Source organism: Schistocerca nitens, chromosome 6, assembly GCF_023898315.1.
Source record: "Schistocerca nitens isolate TAMUIC-IGC-003100 chromosome 6, iqSchNite1.1, whole genome shotgun sequence".
Taxonomy (NCBI): domain Eukaryota; kingdom Metazoa; phylum Arthropoda; class Insecta; order Orthoptera; family Acrididae; genus Schistocerca; species Schistocerca nitens.
The window spans coordinates 169,969,143-169,990,617 of record NC_064619.1 but is presented as its reverse complement, the minus strand read 5'-3'; the positions used below and the strand labels follow the sequence as shown (position 1 = coordinate 169,990,617).

The window sequence follows — 21,475 nt, the reverse complement described above, 5'->3', positions numbered from 1 at the left end:
AAGTAGCAGCAGCATGGAAAATGGTTTCAGGACTAAGAAAAGAGGTAAAAGAAAGAGAGCACCTGCTGATTATCAGATACAGTGCGAGAAGCATTTTAAAGGCCTGCTAACAGAAACAAGGATGGAGTATATGGAAAATGAAAGGAAAGCAGCATGGTGAAGAGGTAAAGAAAATAACTGCTAAATAAGTACAGAAGGCAGTAATACAAATGAGAATGGGTAAATTACTGGGACCTGTAAATGTACCATTAGAGTTACGGAAGTATGCTCCAAGCATCCTGAATGAATATCTGAGCACATTATTTAATAAACATTTGTGATATGGGGAGGGAATTCCAGCAGAGTGGAACTTAATTTATTTAAGTTCCATAAATAAAAAAGGGAGCAAGAATGCATACAGCAGTTACTGTAGCATAAGTGTTCCAAGTTCAATTAGCAGGCTGTAAAGGGGGATTTTAAAACCAAGAATGAAGAAGATTATAACTGAAGAGGAAGAATAAAGCACTTTTGAAGAGACAGGTCATGTGCATATTATATCTTTAGCACAAGTCAGGTCATGGAGAAGATATTGGAAAGAAATTTGATTTTCATAGATCTGGGAAATGCATATGACTCAGTGCCACTAAACAGATTGTTCAAGGTGTTCTGACCAGGTAAACTGCCAAAAACTTATGTAACAAGTACCACAAATCTCTAAAAGTCATTAAAGTGATGAAAGAAATTTCTACAGAAGCCTTCTGAGTGACTAAAGGACTAGAACAAGGATGCTGTCTATCTTCCACACTCTTTAAGATGTATGTACAGAGGACACTGAATCATTGGTGTACAAAGTGCATGGGCATAGCAACTGAAACAGGGAATCAGTGTTCATACATACTTTTCTGTGCTGATCATACAGCTGTTGCAGCAAATGATGCAGAGGGTGTATCTTACATGCATAAGAAGTTTTTGGAAGAATAAAAAAGTGGGGTTTGAAAATTAATTTTGAGAAGACAGAATATTTATGCTACAGAGAGGAGGGAAGTAACCAGGACATTGGCAGATACCAAATTAAAGTGTGTAAGAGATTAAATATCTAGGTAATAGCCTATCATGTGTTGGAAGATGTGACAAAGATATCCAACAACAGTTCAGGCAGGGAAAGGTGGCTACCCAATAATTAAATCTTGTACTTTTCTCCTCACAATTGAGTTTAAAGGTTAAATTCAATTATACGGATTCATCACATAATCAATAACAAATTATGAGAGTGAGTGTTGATAACTCACAGAAATAGATAAAAAGATACTCAGAGCTTTAGAAATGAATCAGTTGAGAAGAACATGTAAAATTGCCCGACATTTTCAGAAATGAAGAAGTAAGAGAAAAGACTCAGATCCATTATGGTATTTTGGATAGAGTAGAATAAAGGCAGCTAGAATGGTTAGGACATGTCAAAAGAATGGAAGAAGACACGGAGAACCAGACCCAGCTCCATCCCACAGTGTAAGCAACTCAACCCGTGGTTCACACTTTCGCAACAGCAGAAATCACGCACAGAGATACAGACAGCTTAAATGGTGTTCACAATCAAAACTGAAGTCATCTTTGTTTAATAAAGATCCTAACTGCAACAATTACGTGCTATTACCACCAGGATAAGAAACAGTATAAAACACAATGAAATTACGTCATAGTAACACAGGAGTCAGCAATAACTACCTCACACAGTACTAACTATTGTCAGCTAGGTAATTTGTATGATGCACACATACACATTTTCCAAATTTTCCATTTCAGTTTTTGCCTTACCAGTGCTGCAGTTGTGTGATGATAAAAATCATTTGAGATTTGTGAGTTACATATTGTAAACTGAGAACACTAGATTAATCATGAAGTTATTACATTTGGAATGCTATGAGTATTTCAATGGGACAGTTATTGTACACAAATCCAGAGATGATTACTGAGACAAAATGGTCGTGCTTGGTAGAAATAACAGTTTTATCAGATACTCAATGCTTTAAACTTACACCACACATAAGCACATTATACATAAAATATTCTTATTTATTTGAACTTTACAAAAGATTCCTTCTCTAACATTTGAAACAATTTGATTGCATAAATTGTTCTTAATGTGTAATCATCAATTGATCCCATATCCCTGTCAGAATGATTGTAATCTTTTCATACTATTGTATCCGGAAGCTGCCTCTCTGTAATCAACTGCTAATAAAATTTATCACCAACACGTGTATCTGTAAGGGTTATATACATAATTTATTACCACTACACCAGACAAGTCATCTGGCTATAGGTACTTTATGCTAGCCATGTGAAGCAGGAGCAGGGAGCTAGTGCAGATTATTTTTGTTTGTGTATTCAGTTTTACAGTAACTATGTTTTAAAGAAATCTGTCCACTGATTGTAAATCTAGATGCTAAATTTCTTTGGTAACTTATGCACAATTATTCATTTTTTTTTAACACTCACTGTATGAAGCTGCATCACTTTACCACTACTGAATGTATTCTCACTGTACTGGATCACTTCATAACATAGACTTCTCATGTATGCTCTGATAATCTTTGAACAATGGAAAATCCAGGATGGAATGTAACAATATTATGAAAACAATAAAATATTATGAATATTATGAAAATAACAAAAAACAATATTATGAAAATAAAAATTTCATAATACTGATACTCTTTGACTTGTTTGTAATTTATCTGACAATCAGTTGTAACTGTGTCTTCGCATCTAACACGCAACTGTATTTTCTCTTTGTTATGGATCATCTATTGTGAGTGTACCAGATGGTCTCTAGTAAAATATAAGCATGTTATGAGGTGTGGCAATAAAGAAACCGGACTGGTTGTTGTGTGCATTTCCAACTTTGTCAAGGACAATGAGAAGAATGGGGGAATAACATTGGGACTTTCCCTGGCATGTATACATAATTTCATGCCTCTGTGGTGGTTAGTCTGGCTGTAAACCTTCTTAGAAAGGGGTTGTGTGTTAGAGCTCCATCGGAATTATGCTGCGCTCTAAAATGGAACAACGTGTTAACATTAAATTCCTCACAAAGCTTGGAAAGTCCACCACAGAAACTTATGATTTGTTGAAACGAGTTTTCTGGTGATCTGTGTCTATCTCATACACAAGTTTTTGAGCACGTTAAGAGGTTCAAGGATGGTAGGGAAGGTATCAAAGATGATTCAAAATCAGGCCGTCCTTCCATTTTGAAGTCTGAAGGGAACATGGAGAAGGTCAGTAGAATTGTTCAAGAAGACTGCCACCTAAGCATTTGAGCAATTTCAGAAATTACCAGCGTCAATAAGGAAACTGTTAGACAGATTTTTCACGATGATCTGGACATGACAAAGGTTTGAGCTAAAGTGGTATCAAGAATTCTCACAAATGAACAAAAGCAACATCAAATGGATTGCTGTGCTGACACTCCCAAAAACACTGAAAATGATGCTGATTACCTCAGCATAGTAATTACATGATGAAACATGGATATTCCGACATGATCCAGAGACTAAGCAACAATCCAGGCATTGGAAGAGCCTCAATTCCCTATGAAGAAGAAAAAGCACACGAGCAATCAAAATTCAAAATAATGATGATTGTTTTTTTTTCTATATCCAAGGGTTATCTACACTGCAGTGTTGCAAGTCTTCTTCTGCGATGCTGTTGAGGAGGCTTGTTGCTTTTTCCTTCTTTAACTACATTTATTGGTTGCCCGAAGGTCACAGTGAACGGATGCGATGAAAGAAACCAGATGTGGAAGAATCACTCATGGATTCTTTGTCAGAACAATGAGCCAGCACATAATGCGATGTCTGTGAAGAGGTTTTTGGTGAAAACAAACAGTCCAGTGATTGAACATCCTTTGTATTTGCCTGACCTAGCACCATGTGATTTCTTTCTCTTCCCAAAGCTGAACTCTGCACTAAAGGAACCAGGTTCATGTCCATGGATGCAATGAAGGGAAAAGCAACAAGCCTCCTCAACAGCATAACAAAAAAAAGACTTGGAGCACTGCTTCCAACAGTGGAAAATTCTGATGGAGTGGTGCTGAGATCGAGTAACGGACAACATTTAAGGGGACAATATTCCAGTGTGTAAATCTTTTTCAATATGAGTCCGATTTCTTTATCGCCACACCTCGTATAATCACTTTTTCAGTGTAAAATGAACATAATGATGAGGTCTGCCACTTTCTTGTTCAGCAGTTCTGATGAGAGACAAGGTTGTAATGACAGCCTTGCCATGATTAATGTTTTGATGACAAGTGACTAATATTTGATTTTCTGTAAGTATTAGTTTATACAACCTCACATTTCAGTTGAATGTATATGTATTTCTGTTTGTTTTATGCTCTTATTTGCTGTATAGGATGCCAAAAAGACGGCTGATAACTAAAAACAATAGTAACAGTAAAATAAATACTGACGGCAGCTTGTCATGAACTTCTTAAAATAAGAAACAATGGTAGTCACTGAGTTGCAGAAAATGCTGATCATAAAGTAACACAGCTGTCACAACTGGGGGTCAATACCTGCTGATAAATGCTTGCTATAATGAAATGCAAGATTGAGACTTTAACGAAGGTACTCATCTCTCACTGACTAATCTCAGTCAGCTGGACCATCTGACCATGCCTCATGAAGTGACTCAAACCTCCAACTCGGAACTATCTATGTTCATGTTTTCAAATTCCATGGACAGTCTTCTGCACACTTTTCTATAACAGGATCCCTGAGGAAAAGAATAAGGCAGAGAATGGCTTAGGCACAAATCCTCTGCTGTAAACTGAGAGACTTATTCTGAATGCTACAGTTAACTACGGCTAGTGCAGCAAAGTACACAGACCAACCTCTATAGAAAAGCAGGAGGGAAATACCGCCTAACTGATTCTTTTAATCAGGCTGTTAGGCACATCTGAGTGAGACAGATGGTAGAGTACTGCTAGCAAAAGGAAAACATCAAGACCTGAGTCCTGGTCCAGCAAACAGGTTTTCATTTGCACGATGTTCCATACATTTTCAGTCTAGAAATGACATTTATGCGTAATTGAATTACTCACTCTTGTTGCACCCAGGACCAAACCAGCCGACATCACAGTAGCACTGCCTGCGGGGTGGTGTGGTGGCGCCAATGTCGATGCAAGCCCCGTGTGGTCCACAGTCGGCAGACGTCTCGCACTCTTCCCGGTACTGGCATCGCGGCCCGTGGTACAGCCGGTCGCACAGGCACTTCCCCAGCAGGCTCCGGCCTCGCCCACTGCAGTCCTCCTTCCACGCCTTGCCTGTGGATGCCACAGGAATTCTGACTCGTTGCCTATTTGCAAATTTTTCTTCCTACACCTCCGTTACAGAGTCCCTAACATTCATTGGTGTGGTCATGTTCTATTTGACTATTTCTAGTTTGAATCCTGGTAGTGGCCTACAAACATTTTTCATCATCAACAATTGACAGTCATGTAGAAGGGATGTATATATGTAACCCAGCTTGTCTACCTAGTAAGCATAAATTTCAAAATTTTCTTTAAAAAATTTTATGGTGCAACTGTAATTGAAAGAGGACCTAAGTGCTACAGAAGGACAATTGCTTCAGTAGAGGTTGTTCACTTCCTCAAACTGCAGACAACAAACCTGCCCCCTATGTACAACCTGTACTGTCAAGAGGAAAATTTGGGGTGAAATAATGAGCTGGCAGCTACTGAAAAGTGTTGACCCAAGTCATCAGTCTTCTCTTGTGCAAGCACCTAACTTGTTGGGTCATCTTTCCTTCCTGACACTTACAATGATCTAAGTACAGAATTGTGAAACATAGTTAGTTTCCTAAGGTGAGCACCTCTTGACCTCCCAAGAGCTTCCAGGCTCTTCTGGGTGCACTCGATTGTACCTCATATAGAAACAAACCTGCAACGTACAGATAAATACACCTTCTCAATTACTGCTTCGTAAGCACGAACATACCTTGTCTATCGTGATCATGCATATTTTTCACCTGCCTAATGGCACACAGTTCCTGAACAATGGATTCGGTGCCCGTGCTCCAAGTTAAAATATAAAGTTCTCCCTGTAATTGCTGTTGAGTACATGTATGTTATGCTAAATGTTTTGGTCCACTTAGAAATGTGGAAATTTAGTTCGTTAGCCATTTGGTGCTATTTACCCTCTGCTATTCACGTCCACTGGTTTTCAAGAAAGTTGGGCACTTGGCACTTTGCTCTGAAGGAGGAAAAGAAACTCTAACTCAATATTTCTACTCATCCCACAAAACCCATGAATACCAACCACCACGATTGGCTTGCAGCTAATTACTAGGTGCGCAAATGGCCAAAAGTATGCTAAAGCATTGTCTCTGCTACCATCACTACCTCCCCCACCCGTTTCCTGTGCTCCTGTAAAACAGTGTTTAATAGTAGTTGCTCTGGCAAGCATATTACTGATTACATAACAATTAAGGTTCCTGTGGAAAAGACCATTTACTTCATGTTGTTGTTGTGTCCAGTCTGAAGACTACTTTGCTGCAGCTCTCCATACTAATCTATCCAGTGCAAGCTTCTTCGCCACAGCATACCTACTTCCATTACCAAACTTATGAGCCCTTGCTGCCTCTGTACATACTCTATCAACTGATTCCTTCTTTCAGTCAAATTGTGCCACACATTTCTTTTTCCTCAATTCAATTCACCACCTCCTCAATGGTTATTCAATCTGCCCTCTAATCTTCAACATTTTTCTATAGCATGGGATTTGAAAGGCTTTTATTCTTGTGTTATCTGAAATGCTTATAATCGACATTTCACCATCTTAGAATGCTGCACTCCAGACAAATGTCTTCCGAAACGACTTTCTAACACTTAAATTTATATTACATGATTACAAATTCCTCTTTTTCAGAAATTCTTTTCATGCTACTTCCAGTCTGCATTTTGTTTCCACTGTCCTTCGCTCATCATAAGTTATTTAGCAGCCCAAATAGCAAAACTCATTTACTACTTTTAGTGTCTTTTTTTCCTAATTTAATTCCCTAGCATATGATTTAATTCAGCTATACTCCATTACCCTTGTTTACTTTTGGTGAGTTCATCTTATAATCTCTTTTCAAGACAGTATACATTCTATTCAACTGCTCTTCCATGTCATTTGCAATCTCTGAACCCAAGTAGAACTAATGGAATTTCGCCTGTCCATAACTCTGAATAGCAATATAAAGGACCTTCGAGCATGCGCTCCACGATCCTGTTACTGGCGAGATGATAGCTCGTAGTCCTGACATGCTTGCAATCACACAGACGCAAATGTTCGTGAAACAGTTGACAATCAGACTGCCTGCATGTCTGACATTACCAAGTCGGGGTCATCACTTTAAAGGATGCCGAAATCACGCCCTCAACATATAAGCTTGTTAATAGAAATACTTCATTTTTTTCCATACCACACAGCAACACCAAATCGTGAATACTTTAAAACAACAGAAAGCACAGAGCAACATCATCAAAACAAGCAAAAAAGAAAAAATCACTTGCACACTCTTGGGTCAATGATTGTTTGTACCTGAACTACTGTCCTCGACTTCATCGATTCTCAGGGCGTCCGCGACACTATACTATTCTCTAGCTGTTCTAGAAATTTCAACAGATACGTCAAGGAAGAAAATGAATCTGCACATTATTCTAATGAAGTGCAGGTCCAGGAATGAAATGGTGTTATGGAACGGCTTCACTCTGTACAACTTTGCAATCAGGTGCTGAATCCATGCTTACCATTCTCGCCCTCGCCTTTGGATCGAGCGAGATTACTCCAACAATGTGCCACAGGAAAATTCTATTCGGAGACAGTCATTGATTGTTGTCTGGTAACACAATTGATGCCCCTCCCCCCAATTCTCTCTCTCTCTCTCTTTCTCTCTCTCTCGACAACCCTTACAAGCAATAAGAATAGAATTTTTTCTCAATGTATGTACTCGAAATTTTGCGGTATTTTCAAGAAAATATCTCCAGTGCTGAAACACACGTGAAAAAATTACACGATAAAGTATATCGTGGCGAGACGAACAGTCGCTCGAAAAGTAATGGTAAATATTTTAAGAAGTCGTCTCCTTTTCCCATAAAATACTGTCAGCTCCAAGACTTTCGTTCTCATACTCTTTATTCACGATCTCCTGAGCGAGTGGATCGGTCGAATTCTATAAAAACAGAAATCGGTCAACTCTGAGCCGCGAGTATTTTGAGGCCGGCCGCTGCCGACATTGGCGATCCGAAAATACAGTACCTGGGCGTACAATTTCCATAAAGCCCCCTATTACACTGGTACGAATAGAAGCGAACACTAGCAGATAGGCACTCGCAGACAGTTCGCCAGTGTTCACTATTATTAGCTAGTATCTGTGGACAATCATTTACGCTTGAGGGAACGGAAATAACAAACATGGCCTCTGAACACTGTGGTATTTTTGTCGCTAATGATGGGTACACAGGATACAACACTATGTAGTTTGAGCCACGATGCACAACTTTGATACTGAAAGAGACCTTTTTTTATGAGAGCGACATTTTACACAGTTTGAAGACATAATGGTGCAAGTGAACTTCACAAAAAAAGATGCTTTGCATTCAGAACCTTCAGTGACTTACCTTACACAGTATATGGACCTAAAGTCAAAAACATTGTATAAATTTGTCGTTTCACTCTGTATAACCTGTGACTTTATATAAACACTGGAATGTTTAAGGTCGTTTTTCTCGGAATAAACTGTATGTTTCTTATACAATTATAATTTCCGCTCGAGCCCCATCTTGCACCCCGCACCCCTCCCCCCTGTTTGGGTATGCAGAGATATGAGGTAGACTTATGACCTTAAATGGTCACAACAGCAGCCTGCTTCTTTTTACACTAAAAGACTAATGAACTCCCACAACGAAGGCACTCGGGTCAAATAGATCCCCCTTAAAAGGGAAACACTCGACACTTTGGAGCTTTGTAAATGGCGTTGGAATGGTACCAGGCCAACACCCACTCAAAGGAAGGCCTCGGCGCTTGTTGGTGACGTCACGTCAGCTATGCATGGCGAACGCCAGGTCTGTTGCAGGCAGAAACGCCTGGGCGTGCTTAACACTATAAATCTCTTAATTTTGGACAAAATGTTTGGTATTGTTTTGGATTCTGCAGTTTTATTTAGATGAAAGATTTTCTTTCTATCGTAAAGCTACAAATGAAGATCATAGTTCTGTATTACTGAATCCTGTCGAAACAAACGTAGATCAATATGAGAAGATGCTTTGCCCCATTGCAAGCTTCGGAAATATTATATTCAAGTAACTATATTTACTTGATCCATTTTGTTATCGAAACTTACCCCAACCCCCTTACAATGAGCCGGCCGCGGTGGTCTAGCGGTTCTGGCGCTGCAGTCCGGAACCGCGGGACTGCTACGGTCGCAGGTTCGAATCCTGCCTCGGGCATGGGTGTGTGTGATGTCCTTAGGTTAGTTAGGTTTAAGTAGTTCTAAGTTCTAGGGGACTTATGACCTAAGATGTTGAGTCCCATAGTGCTCAGAGCCATTTGAACCATTGAACCTTACAATGAACTCGTTTCTTTTATTTATTTATTTATTTTCGTTTGACATCGTCACTGGAAACGTGAACTAATTTACGTGTGTAAATGTCCAACTGTTACCAGTCATTAGATTACAGTCGTTTTCAACGAAAGGAATTCTAAACAGGAAACAAAATAGCTTCATACATCGAAAATAGTGCAGAGCTTAAACTTTTTTAAACATGCACATTAGAAAAGATAAATATTCCCCTCTGGCAACTGAAAGGAGAAACTTTATAAGATAAAAAAAATTTATTGGATAAAACAAGTATCTCTCTTTTTGCCTCTTCTTCTGTCCCCCACCCCCTCCCCCCACGTGTACAATCGCAAGATATTTGATTAACCTTCAGTGCTCCTCACCCCACAGTCAACCAAGATACCTAAAGAAGAGCACCAATATGTTCACAGTTTCTTACAAAAGCAACCCAGTACAAACTTAACTTCCTCAGATTTACAAATAATGTAAAGAAGCACGAATTCTGTTGCTGCTGGACCATGAAGTTGTTTTTGTATGTCAATCCTTAAAACAGGTGGAAGTTTAATGAATTGCACAATTAATTGATTGCAGAAATCTCTCAGAACAATGTGTGTTGGTCAACTACCGCCAATAGTTTCACATTTTCCTGTGTCAGAAAGGGAGACACCACCATTATGAGTATGCCTGCAACAGACCTGGCGTTCGCCGTGCCTAGCTGACGTGACGTCACGAACAAGCGCCGAGGCCTTACTTTGAGTCGGTGTTGACCAGGGGCTTCTTAGCTGACGAACTTATGACAGTGAAGAGCAGTGTCAGCGCAAGTCGGTTGTATGGAATCTGCGCAGTACGGCGGGTCAGCTCCAAGGCGTGACACGGTGGCAGTAAGGAACTGCTGTGTTCGGACGTGCCCGCGATCACACCGTACTCTGAAGTTCTCATTTCTTGGAATGACGCAGAATCTCCAACGTGTATACAAGAAGCCGTGTTCCGCTAGCAACCGTGTCACCACAGTGTACGAACAGTGGTCGTCAAAATACCCTAATCGACAGACACTTTCCGGACAATGTTGCACTCTCGATTCAAAAGAGAACGCGCAATGACGACTGGCAGAAGTTAGCAAGAATTCGTGCATCTGTAAAAAGATCGATGCGCGAAGCATACTACAACTACTTCCGTCACTCCGCAAAATATCTTGTCGAGAATCCGAGATAATTCTGGAGCCACGCAAAAACGCTAAGCGCGTCGAAGGTTTCTATCCAATCACTCGTTGACCAATCTGGTGTGGCAACAGAAGATAGCAAAAGGAAAGCTTAAGTTTTAAATTTCAGCGTTGAAGAAAGACACCGTCGTTTGACAGTCGAACGGACTTCCGCATGGAGGACAAAGTTATAGGCATTCCTGGGGCAGAGAAGCAACTGAAGGAGTCGAAAACAAATAAGTCGTAAGATTCGGATGGAATCCCAGTTCGGTTTTATAGAGAGTAATGGCCCCTTACTTAGTGTGCATTTATCGTGATCCTCACGCTCAGCGCAGAGTCCAAGGTGAATGAAAAAAAAGGACAAATAACGTCTGTATACAAGACCCGCAGAATTACAGACCAATATCTTTAACATCGGTGTGCTGCACAATTCTTGAACATGTTCTCAATTCGAATCCAATAAATTTCCTCGAGGAGGAAAAGTTTCTGACCACAAATCAGCAGGCATTCAGAAAGTAACACTCTGTAAAATTAAGTTTTGCCCTTTTCACATAATATCCTACAAACCATGGATGGAGGGCAATAGGCAGGTTCCATATTCCTAGATTTCCAGAAAGCGTCTGACACTGTGATGCACTGCAGACTGCTTACAAACGTCCGACATACGAATTAAGTTCTCACATATGTGAGCGGCTCGAAGACTTGTTAAGTAATAGAAAGCAGTACGTTGTCATCGACGGCGAGAGTTCATCAGAGACAAGGATCTCGTAAGGAGTGCCACAACGAAGAGTGATAGGACTGCTCTTATTGTCTACGTACATAAATGATCTTACGAAGAAATCTGCGGCTTTTTGCTGATAATGCTGTGGTGTACGGGAAAGTTTCGTTGTTGCGTGACTGTAGGAGAGTACAAAATAAATAGGAAAAATTTCTAGATAGTGTGATGAATGGCAGCCAGCTCCGAATGTGGAGAAAAGAAAGTTGTTGCGGATGAATAGGATCAAATTTCTACCAAATAAATTAACAAACGACGGAGCTGATCCTCCTTGGTACACAAAACGGGTTAGAACACTGTTGCAGAAACAACGAAACAAACATGCCAAATTTAAACAGACAAAATCCCCAAGATTGGTGTTTACAGAAGCTCGAAATTTAGCGCGGACTTCAACGCGAGATGCCTATAACAGTTTCCACAACGAAACGTTGTCTCGAAACGTGGCAGAAAATTCAAAGAGATTCTGGTCGTATGTGAAGTATGTTAGCGGCAAGAAACAATCAATGCCTTCTCTGGGCGATAGCAAAGGAGATACTATCGAAGACAGTGCTGCCAAAGCAGAGTTACTAAATACAGCCTTCTGAAATGCCTTCACAAAAGAAGACGAAGTAAATATTACAGAATTCGAATCAAGAACATCTGCCAACATGAGTAACGTAGAATAAATAGCCTCGGAGTAGTGAAGCAACTTAAATCACTTAATAAAAGCAAGTCTTCTGGTCCAGACTGTATACCAATTAAGTTCCTTTCGGAGTATGCTGATGCATTAGCTCCATACTTAACAATCATATACAACCGTTCGCTCGACGAAAGATCCGTACCCAAAGACTGGAAAGTTGCACAGGTCACACTAGTATTCAAGAAAGGTAGTACGAGTAATCCATTAAATTACAGACCCATATCGTTAACGTCGATATGTAGCAGGATTTTAGAACATATATTGTGTTCGAACATTATGAATTACCTCGAAGAAAACTGTCTATTGACACACAGTCAACATGGATTTAGAAAACATCGTTCCTGTGAAATACAACTAGCTCTTTATTCACATGAAGTGTTGAGTGCTATTGACAAGGGAAGGATTTTGACACTGTACCACACAAGCGGCTAGTATTGAAATTGCGTGCTTGTGGAATATCGTCTCAGTTATGTGATCGGATTTGTGATTTTATGTCAGAGAGGTCACAGTTCATAGTAACTGACGGAAAGTCATCGAGTAAAACAGAAGTGATTTCTGGCGTTCCCCAAGATAGTGTTATAGGCCCTTTGCTGTTCCTTATCTATATAAACGATTTGTGAGACAATCTGAGCAGCCGTCTTCGGTTGTTTGCAGATGACGCTGTCGTTTATCGACTAATAAAGTCATCAGAAGATCAAAACAAACTGCAAAAGGATTTAGAAAAAATATCTGAATGGTGCGAAAAGTGGCAGTTGACCCTGAATAACGAAAAGTGTGAGGTCATCCACATGAGTGCTAAAAGGAACTCGTTAAACTTCGGTTACACGATAAATCAGTCTAATCTAAAAGCCGTATATTCAAGTAAATACCTAGGTATTACAATTACGAACAACTTAAATTGGAAGGAACACATAGAAAATGTTGTGGAGAAGGCTAACCAAAGACTGCGTTTTATTGGCAGGACACATAGAAATTGTAACAGACCTACTAACTAAAGAGAATGTCTACACTACGCTTGTCGATCCTCTTTTAGAATGAAACTTCCTGGCAGATTAAAACTGTGTGCCGGGCCCAGACTCGAACTCGGGACCTTTGCCTTTCGCGGGCAAGTACTCTACCAACTCAGCTACCTAAGCATGACTCACGCCCCGTCCTCAAAGCTTTACTTCCGCCAGTACCTCGTGAGGACGGGGCGTGCGTCGTGCTTGGGTAGCTGAGTTGGTAGAGCACTTGCCCGCGAAAGGCAAAGGTCCCGAGTTCGAGTCTCGGTCCGACACACAGTTTTAATCTGCCAGGAAGTTTCATATCAGTGCACACTCCGCTGCAGAGTGAAAATCTCACTCTTTTAGAACACTGCTGCGTGGTGTGGGATCCTTACCAGATAGGACTGACGGAGTACCTCGAAAAAGCTCAAAGAAAGGCAGCGCGTTTTGTATTATCGCGAAATATGGGAGAGAGTGTCGCAGAAATGATACAGAATTTGGGCTGGAAATCGTTAATAGAAAGGCGTTTTTCGTTGCGACGGAATCTTCTCACGAAATTACAATCACCAACTTTCTCCTCCGAATGCGAAAATATTTTGTCGACACCGACCCACATAGGGAGGAACGATCACCACGATAAAATAAGGGAAATCAGAGCATGTACGGAAAGATGTAGGTGTTCATTCTTTCCGCGCGCTATACGAGATTGGAATAATAGAGAATTGTAAAGGTGGTTCGATGAACCCTCTGCCAGGCACTTAAATGTGATTTGCAGAGTATCCATGTAGATGTAGATGTAGTAGGCAGCTTGACACAGTCACGTCCTAGGTGTAACTTTGCATAGAGATACGAAATGGGGCAAGTACGTAAGGACGGTAGCAGTGAAGGTGAATGATCGACTTCGGTCTATTCGGAAAATTTTGGGACAGTGTAGCATATACATAAAGGAGACAGCCTATAGACCCTGGTGCGACCCATTTTCGCGTACCGCTCCAGTGTTTGGGATCCTCTCCATGTCAGATGAAAGGAAGACATCGAAGCAATTTAGAAGCGTGCTAGTAAATTTGTTGCAGGTAGATTGGATCATGGCGCGAATGTTACAGAGAGGCTTCGGGAACTCGAACGGAAATCTTGGAAGCAAGACAACGTTATTTACTCGGAACGCTATTCAGAACATTTAGAGAACTATCATTTGAAGCTGACAGCAGACGATTCTAGCGCCTCCAACGTACATTTCGCGCTAAGGATCACGAATATAAGATGCGACAAATTACGGCTCGTATCGAGGCATACGCGAGGGCCGTCCAGGAAATAATGCAACACTTTTTTTCTCGGCCATTTCGACTGCAAAGTCGTGAAATATTCGTGCCTCAGCCCTTATAGTTTCATCAAGTTCCGACAGGTGGCGGCACTACACGTAGCCTTCAGAATGGCGTCTGTAACAGAGGTGCGTTCCAAGCAGAGAACTATCATTGAGTTTCTTTTGGCGGAAAACCAGGGCATCGCAGATATTCATAGGCGTTCGCGGAACGTCTACAGAGACCTGGCAGAAAAAGCACGGCGAGTCGTTGGGCAAGGCTTGTGTCAGCATCGCAACAAGGTCGCGCAAAACCTGGACGATCTCCCGCGCACCGACCAGCCGCACACAGCTGCGAGTCCTGCAGTGTTGGAACGTGTGGACACTCTCATTCGACAGATCACAAACAAATACGTCGCTGCTCAGCAGGACGTCTCCGTTGGTAGTGCTGACATACTTGTCTACCAGTTGTTGTCTGTCCGCTAGGTTCCTCACCACCTGACAGAAGATTGTCAAGAGCAACGAAGGAGCATCTGTGCGGAATTGCTTGAAAGTTATTCGGCTGATCGTGACAATTTTTTGTCGGAAATTGTCGCAGGCAATGAAACGTGGGTTCATCACTTCGAACCGAACAAAACAGCAAACCATGGAATGGCGTCACATCACTTCCCCTCCGAAAAAAAAAGCCGCACCCTCAGACGGTAAAGTCATGGCGATGGTCTTCTGGGATTCCGAAGGGGTTATTCTCTTTGACGACCTCCCACGCGGTGCACCCAAAACTCTGGAATGTGTTGTGCTATTCTCAGGAAATTGAAGATACGACTTCAGCGTGTTCGTTGCCACAAAAATGCTAACGAACTTCTCGTCCGTGACAATGCAAGTCCTTACACAAGTCTGCGCACCCGAAAGCAGCTCGCAAAACTTCACCGGACTGTTCTCCCTCATGCTCCCTACAGCCTGCATCTCGCACCTTCCGATTTTCATCGATTTCGCTTAATGAAGGGTGCACTCTGCGTGGATCAGCACGTGTATGATGGGGAGGTTATTGATGCAGAAAGACGCTGTCTCCGCCATCGACCATTATAGTGGTACCATCTGGGCAGGCAGACCCTCCAAGTAACCTAGCCTGAGGCCGTCGCATTGGAGATTATGTTGAAAAATAAAGTTCTGTAGCCAAAAGATTGGGGACTAATATGATGCATTGGAATCGTGAATAAAACCGACCTGCTTTCAGAAAAGAATGTGTGCCATTACTTTTTGAACGCTCCTCCTAGATAGTCACTTTTCCCTCGGTCTGTTCGCAAATGGAACAGGGAAGAAAGTGACTAGCAGCTGTACCCTCCGCCATGCACCATAAGACGGCTTGAGAGCACGTATGTAGATGTAGACGAGTGTCACGGCTTGTCAATCACAGTCGGTTTCAAACTCTACAGGAACTGCTGCTGTATGTGAATGCAAGTCCATTTCAACCACTTTCTGAGCGAACACTGGAAGGGACTTCGCAAAAAGCCTAACACACAGTGGCACATAGCTCTGCTCGTCTTCAATGGGCCAGACAACAGTTACAAGCTAGTGACAGACTGGAGGCGTGGAGTGTGGTCGGACGAGTCGCGATTTTGCCTCTTCCCGTATGATACAGGGCCGGCGGCGCAGTGAAGCGTTTAACCCGCATTGGGTATAGTTCGAGATGGAAGTGGTTCTACGGTGTTTTAGGGTGTTTTTCGCACCATCACTTGGGTTCATTCATTCAGGTCACCGTGAACGTGAAGCAGAATGTTTATTTCGACATTCTCGGTGGCCAAGTGTTCTCTTTGTTCTACGTGTTGATGACGAGTATGACGAAAGCAGTGTTCACAGGGCTACAAGCACACGTTCCTGGTTTGACGAATACTCAGGTGCCCTACAACACCTCGACTGACTCGCTGAATCATGCTATCTTCAATCGCAGAGAAAATACCGGGTGATCAAAAAGTCAGTATAAATTTGAAAACCGAATAAATCACGGAATAATGTAGATAGAGAGGTACAAATTGCCACACGTGCTTGGAATGACATGGGGTTTTATTAGAACCAAAAAAATACAAAAGTTCAAAAAATGTCCGACAGATGGCGCTTCATCTGATCAGAATAGCAATAATCAGCATAACAAAGTAAGACAAAGCAAAGTTGATGTTCCTTACAGGAAATGCTCAATATGTCCACCATCATTCCTCAACAATAGCTGTAGTCGAGGAATAATGTTGTGAACAGCACTGTAAAGAATGTCCGGAGTTATGGTGAGGCATTGGCGTCGGATGTTGTCTTTCAGCATCCCTAGAGATGTCGGTCGATTACTATACACTTGCGACTTCAGGTAACCCCAAAGGCCAAGCACGACGAAAGTGGCGACTGAACACACGATCACCACCAAACGACGCGCGCAAGAGATCTTTCACGCGTCTAGCAATATGGGGGTGGAGCGCCATCCTGCATAAACATCGTACGTTCCAGCAGGTGTTTATCAGCCAGGCTGGGGATGATGCGATTCTGCAACATATCGGCGTACCTCTCACCCGTCACGGTAACAGTTACAAAACCAGAATCACGCATTTACTCGAAGAAAAAAGGCCCGATAACGGTAGATGTGGTGAATGCAACCCATACCGTGACCTTCTCGTCGTGCAATGGAGTTTCCACGACAGTTCTAGGATTTTCGGTAGCCCAAATTCTGCAGTTGTGGGCGTTGACAGACCCTCGGAGTGTGAAATGAGCTTCATCGGTCCACAACACGTTACTCAACCAATCGTCATCTTCTGCCATCTTTTGAAATGCCCACACCGCAAATGCCCTCCGCTTCACTAAATCGCCAGGTAACAGTTCATGATGCCGATGAATTTTGTACGGATAGCATCGGAGGGTACGCCTAAGTGCCAACCAAACAGTAGTGTATGGAATGCCGGTGCGACGTGCGACTGCACGAGCGCCGACTTCCCCGTGCATAGACGAACCCGCTACAGTCTCCATTTCTTCCTGAACTGTCTCAGGAGCGTTACGCCTTGTGCTCGGTCGGCCACTACGGGGTCTATCGTCTAAACAACCCGTGGCTTCGAACTTCGAAATCATTCTCGCCACAGCTGCATTTGTCAACGGACCTTTACCCGTTCGAATCCCCCTCCTATGGCGATAGGATCGCAACGCTGAACTAGCACATTCCCCATTCTGATAATACAGCTTCACTAAAAGCGCCTTTTCAGGTAATGTCAACATGCTGTGACTGCTGTGAAGTGGATGCGGCATTCCTCACCAAATTGACTCCGTTATCGCGGCTAAGGGCGGTGTCAGACTATATAAGTGATGTGATTTGTAAACCAGACGTAGCCTGGTTTTTCTCTGTGTGTAAAGGGAGAATCTCAACAAGGATCGACCGTCCCAGGCGCTGGACTTGTGTCCCGTCAGAAAGATGAGGGCTGAGTTACTCACGGGCCCGGATGTCGACGTCGGCGCAGGACCAGAAGCGGTAGCTGCTGCCCCACTCGTCCGCCTGTCGCTGCAGACGCAGCGTGCAGTTGGCGCACGTGAAGTCGGGCGGCAGCTTCACCTGGTAGCTCTGCGCCCTGCAACAGCACCAGCGCAACACACTTCTCAGGCGTGGCCGTGGATGCCCTCAAAAATTTACCTAAGAGGGGGCAATATTCAAAAATTGCAGTTTTCTGTACGACTGATTCAGTGAGTCTGAGAATTGATCATGGTTCAAATGTCTCTGAGCGCTATGTGACTTAACATCTGATGTCATCAGTCCCCTAGAACTTAGAACTACTTAAACCTAACTAACCTAAGGACATCACACACATCCATGCCCGAGGCAGGATTCGAACTTGCGACCGTAGCGGTCGCGCAGTTCCAGACTGTAGCGCCTAGAACCGCTCGTAATGGATCATGCCCAAGAACTACACTGCCTGACAAAAAAAAAAAGTGAGGCACCCAGGCGACATTGTCAGCATACACATCACCGGTGGAGATGTAAATGATTAGGAGTGCAGTTGTACATGACAGGTAGAACGGCCACCAGAGTGCATCAGTGTTGTGCGTGTTCAGTGTTGTTATCGTGCCTCGTAGGGTATAAAAGGGATGTAGAAAGTGTGAGGTGCTGGGTGATGGCTGTGAAGGGCACGGATGTGCCGTGCGCTAATATGAGACTGCGTTATTAGCCCCTGACAGTTTGAAAGCGGCCTCATTGTGGTCCCCATTTGGCCAACTGGTCGAACCGCGCAACATCCAGATTTGTGGAGCATTCGTTTGTGACTGTGGCCAAATTTGGACTGCATGACAGTGTGAGGGCAGGCATACTCATTGTCACTCATTGTCATGGTTCCAGTCAACGACAGCTGGCCACCACATGGGAGGATCGCAATACTGTGCACCAAGCACATCGTAACCGTTTCACATCTCCGTCTGCCATCCAAGAACAGGTAATGGATTCCAGAGAACTCGAACCAGTGGGCTTTGCCTTTCGCAGACAAATGCTCTACCAGCTGAGCTACCCGAGCGCGACTCATGACCCGTCGTCGCAGCTTTACTTCCACCAGGACCATTTCTCCTATCTTAAGAATTTCACCGAAGTTCTCCTGCGAAACTTCCCTGACTAGCACTCCTGAAAGAAAAGATGTTGCGGAGACGTGGCTAAGCCACAGACTGGGGGATTGTTTGCAGTATGAAGGTCCTGGAAACGAGTCCTGATCCGACACACAACTTCAGTCTGCCAGATAGTTTCAAAAAATGGACTCCCTGCAAAACTGTGTGTCATCCCACATCTCTGGTTGGAGACTCGCAGGAGCCAGACTGGGGAAGCATCATCCCATGGGTTGGCTACCGTTAATACTACAACATAAACGGCTGCGTTTGGAGTGGTACTGTGACCAGGAAGTGTGGACTGAACATGAATTAGGTCCCACTGTGTTCAGTGATGAGTTGAGGTACTGCACTGTCGCCGGCAAGTATGGTGGCTACCTGGTGAGTTCTTCCAATGTCCTGGATAGGGACAGCAGTTATGGTGTGGGATGCCATCGGGTATAACTTAGGGTCACGGCTGGTTGCGACTGAGGGATCTCTGACGATTCAACGGAACGCCATTGACACCTTGCATCCTCTGGTGTTACCTCCCAGGCCACAGTGTCGTGGCACCATTTTTCAACAGGACGATCTTCGTCCAGGTATGGCACGTGTCTCTACAAAGTGAATGCGTGATGCTGAAGTACTCTCGTCGCCAGCAATATCCCCAGATCTGTCCGCGATAGGACACGTAAGGGACCATCTCGGGCGTCAACTCCATCCCAGTACCAGTGTGCAAGACATCAAGAACGAGTTACAACAGTTGCAGTCCAGCTTGTCACAGGAGACTATCCAACGGCTTTACGACACCCTTCCCAAACGAATCATTAAATTCATCCAGGCCAGAGGGGGTGTGACGTCATACTAATAAGTGGACTCATACTGCCAAGTTCTGTGTAAATTTGGCTCGATGTTGTAATCGCTGAAATAACGACATTCACCCTCTCCTCTCAGCCCATTAAGTTTCATTCCGTTTCTCCTCCGCTATGGGTGCTTCACTTTTTGTGTCGGGTACTGTAAAATGGCACGAAGTTCACAAAACTTACGATATCTCAAATGAGTAATATGTATCCAATCAATTCTTTTTGAAGGCAGATGACTTTCATACCTACATTATAAGCATATTTCATTAGCATATGCTAATTTTATCTCTTCATTTTATTAAAATAAATGCACTATATAATTAAATTATTTTAAATTACATTGCTCATATGATTTAGTCCTGGATATGGAACGCTGTTAATATTAACAAAAATATTTTTATTCCTATACCAATCATGTTTGCGTTTATTGCGAAAATAAAAAATCATAAAAAAATCAGATGACCGAATAAATCTTGCTAGATAACAACAACAGAAACCAGAAAAAATGCGACATTAATTCTGGAAGTGGGAAAACAGGAAACAAACTTAAAAAAATACTTATTCAATTGTGAAGCCGTCTATGCCGCTTTTGCTCGCCAAACTTCACATTTTACCATGCCAATGGGTTTATTGCATTATTTTCATGCCTTCTTATATCTTATGTAAACTTTCATTATTAAAGTTGATCAAAATTTCTTTTTAAAAGCCAAATATTTTGGTTGTTTGTATAGAGTGCATCCGGTACAGAAACGCGTAAAAAAAAAGCTCCGGGACCCCCCTAAAATTGCCCGGTAGAATCGACTCTTTACAGTCTAACGTGGAACCATGACAGTCGTTGTCGCTCCCGTATAACACATTATCGAGCAATGCTAACTGGACTGCACGATTCATATCCCTAGGACCGCATGCTGCTCTGTGTTGCACCCCATAGAGTTTCAGAAGATCCCAGTTGCTGGAAAGGACATCTTTTAGACCTTGAAATTTATCACTTTCGCTCTCTTTTCGACTGATACATTTGGGCCCAGGGATGTGCTAGATGTGCGCACCTACAATACTGCGTGACAGTGTTCTACAGAGCATACTACAACAACTCAGCCGCGTAAAACTGGGTGTAGACTCAGGAAGCCGTCACGTGTCGTCTTTGCCCACCGACAAACAGTAAACTACGCTGAGCAGGATGAGGTGAGCGGGGTGGCAGTCCTTGTGGGGATTTCGTCTGGGCAGAAGCACTGTACCCATGCTTAATTTGAGCTGGAAATGTCGCCGGAATCGGCGCTCCTCGGTGTTGGAGCTGCCCTTTCCTGGAACTCGATAAGATCTGTACGAGAGAGCGACGGAGAAAATACCAAGTGCTCTACTTCGGCTCTGTTCGCATCAGCCTAGATTGCGGGTCACAGCCCAAACCGCCCCACGCCAAGGAAACGGCATAATATCTAGTGAAACAGCGCGACATTCAAACACATCCACATTATAAGGTAACTGCTAAAGCGACAGTATTTCCCGTTGCGCTTGGC

At 42.9% G+C, this 21,475-nt stretch overlaps 1 protein-coding gene across 3 annotated transcripts in view; it reads right to left on the bottom strand.

Moving 5' to 3' along the window:
* The window catches only part of LOC126263750 (uncharacterized), a 498,031-nt gene that overhangs the window by 84,575 nt on the left and 391,981 nt on the right, over positions 1-21,475 (bottom strand). For all 3 annotated transcript variants that reach the window (XM_049960935.1, XM_049960936.1, XM_049960937.1), the window contains exons 5-6: positions 17,971-18,104; positions 5,081-5,302 (exon numbers count right to left, since the gene is read on the bottom strand). In XM_049960935.1, the coding sequence (XP_049816892.1) occupies positions 5,081-5,302; positions 17,971-18,104 (356 nt within the window). The remainder of the gene's footprint in view (positions 1-5,080; positions 5,303-17,970; positions 18,105-21,475) is intronic.